Raw genomic sequence first — 15,192 nt, 5'->3', positions numbered from 1 at the left:
CGTGCCTAGGTGTTTTGCTTGCTCCCTGTGAAAGTGTTACTGTGCAATGTTGTTGTCACTCGAGGACCTGCTGCTGTTTTTTTTTTCTGTCGCGTTTGGTCTTTTGGGTCTACAGTTCGAGTTATAAGGGCCTAAGCGCGCAAGTTGTGTTTGCGTCATGTGCGGCTGTGCAATACCTCATCCTTCGCCCGTGTTTGTTTCCTAGACTCCCGTTGTCGCCCTGGGTGTAGGCGCGGCAAAGATATCGAAGAACGGAGGCTCGCGGTTCGTAGCGTGTATTGTTAGCGTCAGCAGCCCTTGTGGTTTTTGTTTTCGAATAACAGGCGTCGGCTCTCCCCCTGTTATGCTCTTTGGGAGGGACGTGTAGGACTGCTGCCACCTTTTAGCATAGCGGAGGAAGGGAGATTGAGAGATAAGATGCGCTGGCCGCGCGGCCGCGCGCATTGCCGCCCCCGCTCTTCTTAATGGCCGCCGCCGTAATTGGTTTTGCTTGGGGGGGGGGGGGGGGGGGCGGCTTCTTTTTTTGGACGCCGCGGATTGACGCGCCCTTGAGTGCTTCGGAGGTCACCGTGTCACTCTCACAGTGCCTATAGGCTCCCGAACGATCGCCGGGTGGCGCTGCACTCTCCCCTCCGCGGGAGTGCTTTTTTCGCTGCGCCTGTGCGGCATTTATCGCGCTACGGTGAGGTCCGGGTAAAATTTTCTTTCGACTTATACATTAGCACGTCTTCCGCAAGTTCGGTTTACACGTAGAGTAGCTACTGGGTCCATTTTGCCGGTCCTTGTCTTGTCGTCTGCTAGAGACGCGTCGTCTGCTACGCGCCAGTCGAACGGCCGAGCGCCCCGGCGGTTTCATGGGATAAAGAGTGCTCTTGTGGGCGACCCTTGGCTGGTCTAACCACCTCAGTCATCGCGAAACGACTGCGTCTGGTGAACGGCTTTTCAGCGAACTAAGCAGACGCCCCCCGGCCCGCTCCTCCGCGTCTGGCAAGTGCACGCGAAGCTCGCGCTGTCTCCCGCACCTCCTGAGGCATCCAGCCTCCTACTCACGAATGCGAACAAAGCGACCGCCGGCTGCGTGAGGCACTTAAGCCAGCACGTACAAAGGGCGACGGGAACACTCCTCACTAGCCCGAAACGAAAAGATGAAACTGAAAGCGAAGCAAACCCCCCGATATTGTTTCATGGTCAGCTGCCACGACAGTAACGAATAGGATCCATTCGTTAAATTCTGCATATTCCCCGCGAAAGCGCACCAAAAGAATAGACGGTAAGCATGGATCACTGCAGTTCGAAAGGTGAAATAAGTTGGCACATTTTTGTTTGCATCTGTGTGCGTTCAGTTTACATTACCCGGCTTTGAAAATGCGAACTAGTGTTCTAACGAGTCCTCCACCCTACACTTTCTAATGCATGCTGCCATTGATTGTTTTCAGGTATAATAAATGAACTTCGGAGTTGTTTAGCTGGTGCTGTTCGATATCGTTCTTATACAACACAAAAGTTTGACATTTTCAATGGGTGAAAAAAAAAGTTTCTATCGATTTACCTAGCTGTAGTAGCTCTAGCCCGTCTTGTCATTGTGACTTGTGTTCTGGACGGGATTGCTGCGTTGTTCGATTTTTCCCCACAATTACAAATATTGGTAATTAAAAGAGGTATACACCAAATTCTGTATATTAATATAATTAAAAGTTATACGCCACAAGCTGTTCTGTTGTTTCCGCGAACTGTCACTCTAACCCATACTGGTACTCCAAGCGGGTGACAAACATTGCGAACAAAAATTCCTTCAAGGACAAGTAAAATGGAAATGCGGCGATGTCAGCGCACCCCTTAATTAGCCTGTGCCTTTCTAATGCGTTTTTATAAGATGCAGCTGATTGTTTCAAGAGTAATAAATAACCTATAATCAATCACGTTTATCTTACATTTTTTGCAAGTCTCAGTGTTGCTGAAGTCCAGAAAATCCGAATGTCCGAAGCGCGAGCACGCAAAGAGAGTACGCGAAGAGAAAAGTACTCTGTGACAAGCTGAAAAGCTGTCGCCTTGCAGACAAAAGGACAGCAGCCGGCAACCGCCGAACAACGCGTTTCCCCCCTTAAAATTGTCGGTGCAGTCTGCCGGTCGAGCGGCGGGTCTGTAGCAGACGACAACACAAGCGTCCACAAAATTGAAGTCAGTAACTACTCTACGTTTAAATCGAACTTGATGGACACGTGCTGACGTGTATGGTTTCATAAGTCAAAAGAAAATTTTACCCAGCCCTCTTCCTAGCGCGAAACATGCAGCACGGGCGCTGCGAAAAAAGCACGCGCCGAAGCGGCGGCGGCCACCGCGTACTCCCGCGGAGGGTAGAGTGCAGCGCTGCCCTCGCCCGGCAAACTTTAGCTTCGCCTCACTATGCCGCAACGACGTCCTTTGTAAGCGCCACCCGTGCTTCTCTTTGTGGCCGCCAGACTAGTTCTGAAGAGCCTGGCTCCTGTCTTCATATGCGCCGAAAGGACGCGGTCAATTAGGGCAGTAAAACGCCGTTTTGGGGTTGCGTTCCTCGGGCCACCGTGTTACGCTTGGAGGGCGTAAGCCCGGGCGGCGGCTTTTGAAAGTGCTGCGCCACCTAATGGCCACCCTGGCCGTGTCAAAGCTGCCCGTACATGTGTACGCGTACCCCGTCTTGGGAGATGAGGGAAGTGCACGAAAATGGGAAGGCGGCGTTTGGCCCGACGATTGGTGGAATTCGAGATGTCGCTCTGACCAATGAGATGGCCTGTCCGGCTCGCCTACCTATCCCTTTATCACCCCCTTCCTCCTCTCTAATCTTTATATACCCTCCCTCCAGCTCCCCCCGCACTGGGTTGTATGCAGGTGAGCATCCCCAGTGCATCTCCTTTCCTTTTCTCTTGAGCCACTTAGTAGTAGTAGTAGGCTTACAATGGACACGAGGGATTATACTCCCGGGGATAACGGCCAGCGGCAGACTTAGCTGAGACTTATCTCGGGTTGGAGACCAGCGAGCCTCCCTGCTTAGTGCACGTAAACCTTGCCCTCTAGGGCGTAACCCACAGTCGATCGCTAAGGTATGGCACCTAGGCCGTAACTCGGAGGGTCGATCGCTAAGACGGCCATGCATAACCAACCCTGTAATCAACGTTCTGCATCCAACTCCTGTAAATAACCGTAAATATAGTCTTTGTTTGTCATCACCTTTTCGTCCCGTCATCTTCTTCTCATCTCTTCTGCTTCACGGATAACACCGCCGAATTCTTCAAGCGAAGGGTTCCTTCGCCACCGAAACCGAACCTGAAAACCTAACAACGAATGTTTTAACTGTGGTCTTCAACATTGCAGTGCTCAAAGTAAAATTGACTTTGATTTGCACTACGTGTAGCGAAAGCCAGCTCAGCCTAGTGTGGGGCAGTTGTGCGAACCGAACAGTAACAAACGACAAAGAAGTGGATAATTTGCCCGAGTTTGCGCGTGGTATTTCTAAACGATAAAAGCAAGGAAATCTAAAGCACCACCATTGGTCGCCGTGCAAATGATTATGATGCTCTCCTTACACCGTAAAGGAATTCCAAACTACCTCGTTTGCACGTTGGACGCGCCGTTTTCTGTCGGATGGAAAATGGAAGTATCAAACCTGCGGGGACGTTCCTGTGGCGCTGTATGAAGGAAGCCAAAACTGATTGTACCAGAGTGTGAAGACAGGATATTTGTGCGATGCTGACGGCAAGAAAACGCAAAGAAACTGAACGAAAGTTGAGACAAACGGAAGACAAACACAGCGCCCGTGTTGGTCTCTTTCTCGTCTTCCGTTCAGTTTCTTTGCGGAGGTTTTTGTCACCAAAACTAGTACTCCTGAGCGAAAACACCTGCGCGTGTGAGCTCTTTATAGGCGCACTTATAATCTGGGCAGTGTGGCAGCACTCGACGTCGGGCACGCCAGTTTTGTCCCGTTACATTACGGTGGACCGACAATTGGACGCTTTATATTTAAACGCGTTCTACAGGTCGCGCTGTACTGTACTGGCCTCGCATTTACGCATATCATAGACAAAACACGAATACTTGCATTGTAGAAAATATTGGCATAGAAGCAGCCCCCAGCAGGCAGCGAATTGAGGGGCGGACGCACTTTTTAGTGTACGAGGCTGGCGTCACCGGCGTGAAGTTCCCCCTTGCCGCCTCCTGCGCCCGCTTCCGCCACAATACTCCATCCGACGGCAGTTACGTCGGTCACGCCAGCCACAGGGATGTAGGGTGATCAACATTCACTGTTTTAATACCGACTTTGCAGCAGCGTGCCTCAGCGATGTTACGAACCGTATTTGCACGATGCTAACGCGCTCTCGATTGTAACTTGCAGAAAAGTTTCTCGTAAAATTCTAAAAAATGTATTTCAGGAGTTAATATTCGCCACTGCTGGAAAAGGTTTGCTCATTTAGGAATGTGCACGACGAAATTTGCTCCTGTGAGATTGACGGCTTCCTCTGGGTTGGTCTGAGTTGGATGTTTGGGTCAGTGGCGGTGCCGCTGGACGCTTTCAAGGCCATTTCGGTTTAGGGCCCGATTGTAAGGCGCGCGCAAATTTCAACGATACTTTTAGCGAAGAAAAAGGCGCGCGTTACAATCGTGAAATTGTGGCAAAATACACGCCCTGAAGTTATACGTTCCCCGCACCGAGTCGCACATAATCTAAAAAAAAAATCCCGGGCAGTCTCCACTAATGTGAAACTTGAGGGGGGGGGGGATGCAGGGGGACGAAGCAATCAGTTTATTGTTAAGTGTAATAAGTGTATTCTTGTCGCCTTGGCGTTTTGCCAACGAAGATGAACTTTTTGGGGGGACTTTTACAGCTTTAGAGCTTTGCTGTAAAAGTCTATTGGTTTTGAAGCACGAAGCTCTGTAGCCCGAGGCGTAAGCGAGTGTCCCGGCGTTGTCCCGTGTGTCCCGACGAAAAACGATAGTTTTTCGTTTCTGTTCTTTATTGCCTGCTTGGCCACAACACAAAACACACTGCCCACTGCACAAATTTGTAGCTCCAGCCACCAATCGGCTGAAAGGAGTGGCTTAAAACCTCTTAAATTGCGCTAGAACATACGGAATGGGTGACCACTCAGGTTCTTCCGGCATGACTGTATAAACTTCTCTTTTATAAGCAACGCTTTAAATAAAGTACTCTCGCACTGCGCGAGCATCCTCTTCAGTATTTTAAGCTGCCAGGCTAATTTTCCACATAGAATGCAGACTAAGTGCAATAAACATATCATAGGGCACGCCTTCCTGATTGTTTGCGGGCAGAAAGCGAATGCCATAAGGCGTAATGATAAGTCTTTTTTCAAGGTTCGTTGGAGGATGTCTTAGTTGAACACCGCATCATAACAGTCTTGGGCTACTTAAACCCAGAAATTTTGGTCTGTCTGTATGTATGTCTGTCTGTCTGTGACTCGATTCAGCCACCCTGCCAAAGTAATACAACGCCTGCGCAATAGTCCTATATAATCACAGCTAAATCTACCCATCTAAGGCCGGTGTACTGTTCATACTTGTCAACATTTTTGCAGAAGAACAAGACATTACGCAAATATAGGACAACAAATCAGTACAGAAGTAATATTTGCAGTGTTCCTTTATAAATAATCATACATGCTTGATTTTTGCGAAATAAAATACCTCATCAACTGCAGAAAAAAGTTCAATCCGCCGTCGCCTGCTGTTGCCCGCGCCGCAATAGCTTCTGACACCATTTTAAGAAATAAACCGGAAACAGTTACGAAAGGTTTTACTAGAGAGGTTCCACGTTCTGCTTGGAACGCACCTGGGGTAGGGCAACGTGGTTCTATAAACGCTGAAGCAGGGCGCCTCGATTCACGTGCTTTTCCGCCGTACAGCAGCGTTGGCATCGAGACACCTGGCCTGGAGCAGTAGAGCGCGGTAAATTTAAGATTATTTAAGCAAACCTTTGGCGTCTTTACCTTGGGCGGAGCGCGACGCAAGAGAAACAACATAAGACGTGAGCGGGAAAGCGAAGGGAGGCATTAACTTGGAAAATGTCCATAAAGACTATCGTCTCTTGTCGACATTTGCAACGAAAGGAGCAGATACGCGGTCAATTGTTTAGTGCGGATACGTTCTAGCGCGAGGCGCAAATGAGTTTCCTTGTGACTTCGTACCGTAACTATACGAAACGATGATTACGACGACGACGGCGAAAGGAGACGCCAACAGCCCCAGCCCCTAAGAAGCTTCGCCCCTAAACGTGCACCATTTCGGCGGCAGCCGGCGCGACATGCAGCGGGCCCCGGCGCGACAGCCTCGTCACCGATTATGGTCGGCGCCGGTCTCCACACAGCGCCGGCTGAGGACTTCGGCGAGCTCTGTTTTGCGAAATGCAGCGCACTATCAGATGTGCGGCGTTGAACACGTCGGAGCATCGTTTCGAGGGTTTTCGCGGCAGAATAGCCAGAAAAACGTGGCGTCGCTGATCTCAATCAGCCTTGCCTGGTGGGCGCCCTCCGCCGATACACAACGTGGCCTCAAATGTCGGGTGCAACCCTACTGATGAGCAAGGGCGACAAAAATTACTAGTCTGAATTTATGCTTCTAGAATTCAGCGCTGTTTTCATTCGGGCTAAACTCCAAATCTGTTTCTTCGATTTCGACTTTCCCGCTCTCATTAGGGCGAAGCTTAACTTATTGCGTATGTCGCCGTCGCATGAAAAACGCACTGCAGGAATGCGAACTTTCCCTGTTGGTGATGATGATATTGGATGAAGTGAAAGAAAAAAACGCCTCATTATGTTGCAATCGAATATTGGTCCCTCGTGTTATCAAGCCAAACACATATCTCTTGCGCCATTCGAGGAAGTTTGCGCTTTGATTGGGCTGCATGGACTTGCAAAATTAGACAGAATAACCACGCAGCCCTCCGTGTAACCGCGACGATGGTTCAAAGCGAAGCTTTTTTTATTTAATTGCAGTGGCTGAGGGACCAACTCAAAGTTCAATCAGACAAAGTCAAAACCATCTGCGAGTTGAAGTCGGCACTCAGACGACTAGCAAAGAATCCCCGACGAGAAAGGGTCACGTCTAACCGTCGCCGTTTTCAGACAAAGGGGTGCATAAGTTTTTACTAGGTTTCGCATTCTTCAAGGCCCTATCAATTCCGATACTTAAAATACCACAATATTGCAGTAGTGTATAGCGTAGATATGGTTTCGATGAGAGGGAAAAATAAGTCAGGTGGCGCGGCAACGTGGATTCGTTCTGGTGGGTGATTAAAGCACTGCGGCGCATTTGCAATGCGGCTACCTAATACAGCAATATTGCGCAGGGGAAACAGAAAAATAAAGTACTAATCAAAAGGTTCTTAGGGACGAAATGTTTCCCTCAAAATTAGCCTTCATGCTGACGGCTGATTCTGTATAGAACAATGTGCACAGCGATTATGCAAGGATATCTCTGCATCAAGCAAAAAAACGAAGAAGAAGTGAATTATATTGTAGGAAGCATTTATTTTTCTCTCATTGGGCATGGTTGTTTTTAGGAGTTGTTGCAGTCGAACTTCAATATGGCTCTCCAAGGAATAGAAGTCACATTGAGGGGGGTCGCCTGCTGCCACGTTCAGCGAAGTTCTGAAATAAAAGGAAATAGTTTTCACTATTCATTATGGGGTTATATTCAAAAGTCAAGCACCGACAAGTAAGGCTGTCAGAGATCATTATGTTTTTTCACGGCATTATGGCGGCAATGTATACGCCATTGTTATGTGTCAAAGCGAGCATTTTAAAATGAACACTGAACAAGGTGGGAAATTGTGATCTCTAAATGGGGCGCAAGGATTGGGTGTACCTCTTATGTAAGTTTTGGCAATGCTGAAGTAATGCATCTCAAAATCCTTGGAGGGCTCTTTGTCGGTACCACACTTATTTTAGAGGAGCTGCCCTCGCGTACCGAGTTAAGCGGCCGTCGCTCGCCCCGCAGTAGATAGTACTCTTTATCGTTTAAATCCGGCGCGATACTTGCTCGTCAAGTACCACCCGCATCGTTGCGCAAGCAGCACTACTGATACCGTTGCAAGTTGGCGTTCTCCTTTTCAAGTTTCCTGAGGCGCTACAGGGGAAAATCACTTATTCTCCCCTTAAAACCACGGCATGGATCATTTAACCAAGCAAAGGTAGCTGTTGGCTCACATCACTTCTTGTGCAGCTTGGCGGTGTACCCGTAGGAGTCGAGACCGTATCCATAGTTGTGGCCGTACACCGGAAGGCCATGGGTGTATCCCAGGGCTCCAACTCCATATCCGTAGGCGGGCACATGAGCCACAGTCGAGACGGGCGCGTGGGCAAGAGTGGTGGTCGAGGGGTGGTAGGTGCTGTGGTCACTGTAGTGGTAGGGGTCCGACTTGGTCACCCTCGACACGGCGGCGCCGGTGCGAACGGTCGTGATGGCTGGGGCGGCGTGCACAGCAGTCACAGCGGGAGCAGCGTGGTAGGCCACGGCGGGGACAGCGTGGTACTGGCGGGTGACGACGGGGGCCGACCTGTAAGTGGCGAAGGCTGGGTTCGCGGCCACGGTGGCATAGGTGGGAGCGGTGTTGTAGGTGAAGCCCTTGGTGAGGCCTGCAAGTACTGGCACGGCATGGACGGCGGTGTTGACGGCGGATCCGACAATGGGGGCGCTCTGGTACACTCCGGTATAAGCAGGGCGAGCGTGGTAAGTGGCGAAAGCGGGGGAAGCCTGGTAGGCGGCCAGTTTCGCGACACCGGCCACAGGGAATGCAGTGTGGTATCCACTAGCGACAACCGGCGCGCCCTGGACGGTGGTGTAGCCTGGAGCCAACTTAGCTACAGTGCCAGCAGGCACTGCATGCACGGCTGTGGCCACTGGAGAAACCACAGCGTGTGCGCCCGTGTAGACGCGGCTGAAGGCTGGAGCGGCCTGGTACGTTGCGTAGGAAGGGTAGGCACCGATGGTCGCCGTTACGGCGGGACTCGCCGAGTAGGTGTGGACACGCGTTGGGGTAGCCTGGTAGGCGGCAACTGTGGCGGGCGCGTTGTGATAGTCCACACGGTAGTTACCGTAGGGCGCATATCCGGCGGCGAAGGTGCCGGCCGCCAAGGCCAGCAGAAGTGTAGCTTGAATCTGCAGCAAACGGTCAACAGATAAAGACAAGTAAGGGACGAACAAAGATAATGGGCAGAGAATGCTGATCCAGAAGATTAGTTTAGGAAGCCGCGATTTGCCTCCCAAATTCACTGACTCCTGCTGCCTATCGACCATATGATGCCCATGCTAAGATTGCGTTATTTTTAGAACCACCATTCGGTCGCCTTCATTCTACGTGAAGGCTGTTTATAGCGGTATCACATCAAAAAATTGTGCCCTGTTGTCTGCGCATCCGCCCGTCTAGAGAAGCTGTGAGCCTGGTCCCATCGGGTTGAAGTTGTCCTCATTGGAGTAGAGACGCGCTTGAACTATCGCTATCACGAAGACAATTATCTGTAAAATTATTTGCCTGAATTCATACTGGAAAGTCGTTCACTGTATGAATTCACCCAAGTTAACCTCTCGACCGAGTAGAGAGAACGCCTTGTAGTTGCGTAGTGTGCACGTGTCTTGTAGAATTTACAAATAGGGGCTCTGAACATTTTTTCTTCAATGCTCACGACGTCCCCGTGTACAAACAAAAGGGAATTGTCTAGTTAGGGCAATATTCACAACCCATAAACACTTATCGTTCACCCCACTGTAACTGATGAAACTATATATGTTGCCCATATAATTTTTCTGTTGTGCTTCGTAAACCACGAACGAATCAAAACTGAACGGTCGAGTGACTTTTCGAAAGTCGCGAAGCTGGAGTTTGATTCATATCCCTGGTAAATATCGTTTGCCTTAAACATATAATTAAAGTTATCGCGTATGCTCCTGTATTAAGGTTATGCGTAGAAAACTGGTACCAGAATTTCAGGCCTAAAACACGATCCGCGAAACCTAATGTACTTCATGGTAGGTACAATGAAATTTTTGAAGATGTGGTGTAATCTGCCACTGTTAAAGAACTCTCACTTTGTAATCGTAATGATAATCGACATGCATCCCGAAAAGGCGGAGTGGTAGTCACAGCCGAAAGCTGAATGAAAATTGTCCCTATGGGAGCTCAGGCCACACCGGCTTTCCGCAGAACAGTATAGTCTCCGAACAGTTAAGAATTACCTCGCGGCTTTAAAGCAATTCTTCATGGTTTCAGCATTTCTGCCGAAAGAAAAGCCCGCTGATGAAATGATCCGACTTTAGTTGCCTCCAGCGAAATCCAGAATAAGCCGCTCTTAGTAGTAATAACTTATTACAGGTCGAAGGCTTATTAAACAAGCAGTCGTCTGGTTAGCGTTAAGCGGTTTTCCCATTCACCTTCACGTTTTTGGGTCAAGCGTGTGCGGTCACGCTACGGCTCACCAGCGTTAATTTCATGAAGATTGAGATATATGCTTTTGGTGCCGTCCAGGGCTGTGGTAACTAGGAGTTAACTGAATTTCCTTTAACAAAGAATAGAAATATATATGGTTAACGCAGGGGATGGCAGGAGGTGCTGTGGCTTGGAGATGTGCATAATGGAAAAACATAAGCTTTAAAATTACTGTTTGGGTGATGAAAATGTACAATATTTAAATACAACGTATTCCAGTGTTGGTGTGAAGCACTCTTCTATGTGCCTGTTTTTTCACTACATTAATATTTGACATCTTCGAATATTCGATGTTAACCCCTTATGGGTGATTCAAACATACAAAGAACTGCGACTAAATAAGCACAGGCTGCCTGAACACATGTTCTAGACCACCCATTAGTTTCCCAAAAACAAAGACGGGTTAACTATTAAAGTTCTGGAGAGGTAGGATATTTTCCGACAACTGAGCGCTATTTTCTACAAAGGTATTGGCAGAAGCTACTCACTCCGATCATGATGGGCTGAGTTCAGTAGAACAACTGGTGCTCCCTGAAAGACGCCTGCGCTTTTTATACAGCCCACGCGTATACCAGAAACAGAACGATCCTACAAGGGAAACTTTGGCGGAATGCAAATGCGAGAGCAATTAATAGCAAGAAATGCACAGTAAAAGCAAAACGCCCATGTCGACGTTCACTGGAAGAGTGGGTGATGACACCCAGGGAATGCATACAAGAATGCGACGCAAGAACAAGATTTCAACAGCCCGTTGGCATTTCGGCGTCTTCAACGAGGTCTAGTAGCTGGCAGAAATGTAGACATTGTCGAAAAAAACTTTTAAGTACAGACGACACGTTGCAGGTATTCGGTGAGTTAAATAGGGCGTCGAATGATGGAAACAGCATTTCGGAATCAAGGTGAGCGGAATTTTCTCTCTTGAGAGCTCGCGAAAACAAATTTGGTGTTTTTTTTTCTTCTGATTTATTCTCTGCGTACCGCAATGTAGCAGAGGATTCAGTGAGACGTGATTGACGACCAAGCAGCCGCAGGAGTCAACGCGCTGGCTGGCGACGGCACCATTCAAGGCCGCGAAGGAGATCACGTCGCGGTCTTTTGATCTGCGTAACGCAGTGACTGTGCCTTTAGTTTGCGTGACTTGAAAGAAGAATTTTTCAACCCTGTGACTCAAATAAATCTCCTTTGTTTTCAACGCAAATGTAGCACCGATGCCGTCTGTCACAGAGGCTTGTTTACTTCCCATAAACCGGGGATTCAGGTTTATAGTCAAATGCTGATTGCTTGATCCATCTATTTATTCAATAAAATCATACGTATTTTTCAAACTAGTTGCTGCGAACCCACCCAGGAATTATATTTGGCTTTGTACTTCAGACAAGATTTAAAACAAACTTTTTATTGCCCTGTGGCACGAGCTCACCAAAAAAATTAGCAGTGGCTTAGCTTGGCTTTGCCTATATATACGTAGCGTGAGCTAAGGTTCAGTTCGTTATTCTAAGGTATCCTGGTTTTCTAGGATTGGCTGATTATCATGCTTACTGCTGCTAAAAGCATTTCCAATCCAATACAATCCAGTTTATTGCAATCCAATCTAATCCAATTTATTACAATCCAATCCAGTTTATTCCAATTTATTCTAGTCACGGTGGCGGCGGCTCCGGCACGCCGGTTGTACGCCGTGAGACGCCACTGTTCCTGGTGCTAGCGCAGCGAGGCTCTCCAGGAGCCACGAGAAACTGCTCGACCCCAGCCACTGTAGCTCACGTTACAAAATAAAATGTGGGTTTACTAGTTAGTAAGCACAGAAATTACGCAACGCGGCCGGCGCGCAAACGTGTGTACCGCCCTTTCTTTTTTCAGCTTAGAGAAACCTCTGGAAGCCATAAACGCAAAGCACACAAAGTTGGAAATAAATCACCACCAAATGAGACACCCCCGGGCTATGAACTGCTTCTACATTATGGGGCGATTTGTATAAATCTCGGCTTCTGGCTGAAATACCGCCGGAGGACAAAACGCTTAAAGGGGTAGGCGGTGTCATGGCGACTGCGTCAGGCCAGCAGGTATCCAAATATGTCGTTACAGGACCGGTGCTACACCAGCATGTCCGATTCACATTGTGAATGGCGTGAACCCGGGTAGATGTCGCACATATGCTCTGGACGTGTGCTGATATAACATACAATATCTTCATCACCACCAGCAAACTGGTTATGTCCGCTGCTGGAATATCCTCTCTTCCAACGATCTCGACTCACGTTAAATAGAAGTCAGTGTTAAATCAGCATGCCAAGAAACGTGAATTGAAGATAGGTAATGAAGTCTTGGAAACAGTAAGCGATTACGTCTGTTTTTTGGGCAAGTCATATAGCTGCTGATACAAACCCTGAAAAGCAAATTACCCACAGAATAACCATAGCGGACTGCTTTTGGTAAGAATTTCGATGTCTTGACTAGTAAGCATCGTCTGTCACTCAAAAAGCTGGTATTTATTACATGCCCTTCATCCAGTAATGACGTGCGGGACGCAAACTGGGGATCTTACTGAAGTACCTAAAAGAAAACTCAGATCGGCACAACGGGATATTGAAAGGACAATGCTAGGGGTCACTCTGAATGGCAACAAAACAACCGCCTGGATTAGTCAACAGACTAAGGTGGAATACCTTGTAGTTCAAGTTAAACAGGCTATAACAAGGCACAAAATGACATAGCGCGGCAACGCGGCCACATGGGGGACGAAGACGCGAATAAAATCGTAGAATAAACCGGGGAGCGACTAACGCCCCTTTCATCGAAATAATGTGACATGGGGGACGAAGACGCGAATAAAATCGTAGAATAAACCGGGGAGCGACTAACGCCCCTTTCATCGAAATAATGTGACCAATGAGTTGGAAGACTACGCTACTCAGTGTGAATGCCACATCCAGAAGAAAGTGATCCAGCAGACCGATGGTGCCACTGGGGCCCATTGGCTTTTGCCCACCACCTGAGGAAAAGGAAGAATTACTTGCTCCCTCCGTAGTGTACCCAAAATAAGGTTATTCGCTCTCCCTCTGCTGCTATTAAAAGTAGTCGGCGTCATATTACTTTCTGAAGCAATGGCGCAAAAAAATATTAATGGTTTATTTATATCTTTTTCTATTATTTTTTGTTACTTATATATGTGTTTTTATGTTTGTTTATGTTTATAATATTTATATATTTATTCCTCATTTTTTATATTTTTTTGAATACGTTTATATTTATGAACATTTTTTATATTTTTATTCCACAGCGTGAGAATTATTTTATACCCAGAGCGCCCTATAGACGCCCGGTGAATTGTTACGTAAACACATAAACGTCAAGCAAACATACAAAAGCAAGTTGCACATCAGTACTGCAGGTGTTTGTGCTGTGTTAGCCGGTAAGAACCTAATAGTAGAATGAGGCTGCCAACAGGATCTAACTGTAACACAGTAGCATTTAGGAGACCCTTACACTTACCCGCCGCGGTGGCTCAGTGGCTATGGCGTTGCGCTGCTCAGCCCAAGAACGCGGGTTCGATTCCCAGCCGCGGCGGCCGCTTTTCTGATGGAGACGAAAAGTGAAAACTTCCGCGTGTTCGAGATTTCGGAGCACGTTAAAGGAGCCATGAAGAGAAAATGCAAGTTGGTTTTATTCGAAAGATTTCGTGTTTTATAGTGCCCCCAGCGCTTGTCCGGATACAAACGGTGCTTTATTCATTGAGAAATTAAACAATTTAGGTTAAAAGTTTGATTTTCCCGCTCAATCGTGCGTTTTCGTGGTCCCAAGTGACGTCACTGAAACCGACCGCTATGCAGCCTAGAGTACCTTCATTCACCCATCCGCCGTACAGGGTAGAGACACGTATACGCTGGCGCCGCCATTTTCGGTTGCTCGCTCGCCGCCGAAGCAAGTTATTGTGTCAAAACCGCGCTAAAATTATCACCACAACGCGGTTTACTGAAGAAGTTTGAATCATATTGTCTGTATCGCGTTGCTAGGTCTCGTGGGAAACGAAAAGAATAACGCGTTGAGCCCGTTGGCCCAATTGCGGCGGCACGGGACCGTTCAAAGGTTGTCTCCACCCTGTACAGCGGTGTTGGTTTGTTCCCGCGTTTCTTCACGTTCCGTAACCTAGATGGCGCCACCATACCGTGGCAAGCGTTTGGTTTGTTTTTGCCCGCATTTAAACCTGGCTTGTTTTTGTTCCGGGAGAAAATATTCGTTCCCTGAAACAGTACTCGCTCGACAAATGGGGTCACGTAAGACACCGGTACTTGCGTCAATCGGCCAGTGTCGTCTGAGACAACCCCAAGCCCCGTAGTGCTGTGCAGCTAAACCAAAGCATGCTGTGCGCAGTACGAACAGCAGAACGCATCAGTACTTCTATGTTTACATGTGCTTTCGTAACTTCCACTGTTTGTCCCATCATTCTTATTGCTTTGTAAAGAATGTGCCCTAAATTTAAGCGCAAATCGCTCGTTCGTCTAGTTTGTAAGCTCTGCCTAAGTTGCGTCTGCTTCTGCCAGCCTCCGCCAATCGCAGAGCTTAGCTCGTGTGACATCACAGGTTCTGTTGCGGGAAATGAGCTGGTGGGTGGCATGACCATTCCCGTTTTTCCTAATTATGTAGCTTATTTGAGCGAAGTTTACGTTAAAAGTGGTGTCAGTATGATTCTAACGAGACAATCTTTTGAATGAACCAAACTTGTG

At 48.0% G+C, this 15,192-nt stretch overlaps 1 protein-coding gene across 1 annotated transcript; it reads right to left on the bottom strand.

Annotated features, from left to right (window-relative positions):
• Positions 1-7,494: 7,494 nt before the first annotated feature.
• Positions 7,495-11,010, bottom strand: LOC144158320 (uncharacterized). The gene is made up of 3 exons (XM_077689141.1): positions 10,957-11,010; positions 8,193-9,144; positions 7,495-7,634 (listed from the first exon to the last, which is right to left on the bottom strand). The coding sequence occupies exons 1-2, from the start codon at positions 10,963-10,965 to the stop codon at positions 8,194-8,196; spliced, it is 960 nt and encodes a 319-aa protein (XP_077545267.1). The 5' UTR covers positions 10,966-11,010; the 3' UTR covers positions 7,495-7,634; position 8,193.
• Between the last annotated feature and the right edge of the window lie 4,182 nt (positions 11,011-15,192).

This window comes from Haemaphysalis longicornis, unplaced genomic scaffold, assembly GCF_048455015.1.
Source record: "Haemaphysalis longicornis isolate Haplotype H1 unplaced genomic scaffold, Haemaphysalis longicornis Haplotype H1 scaffold_10, whole genome shotgun sequence".
In the NCBI taxonomy this organism is placed as follows: Eukaryota; Metazoa; Arthropoda; class Arachnida; order Ixodida; family Ixodidae; genus Haemaphysalis; species Haemaphysalis longicornis.
The sequence above is the reverse complement of the archived record's forward strand: the minus strand, read 5'-3'. Positions and strand labels throughout refer to the sequence as shown.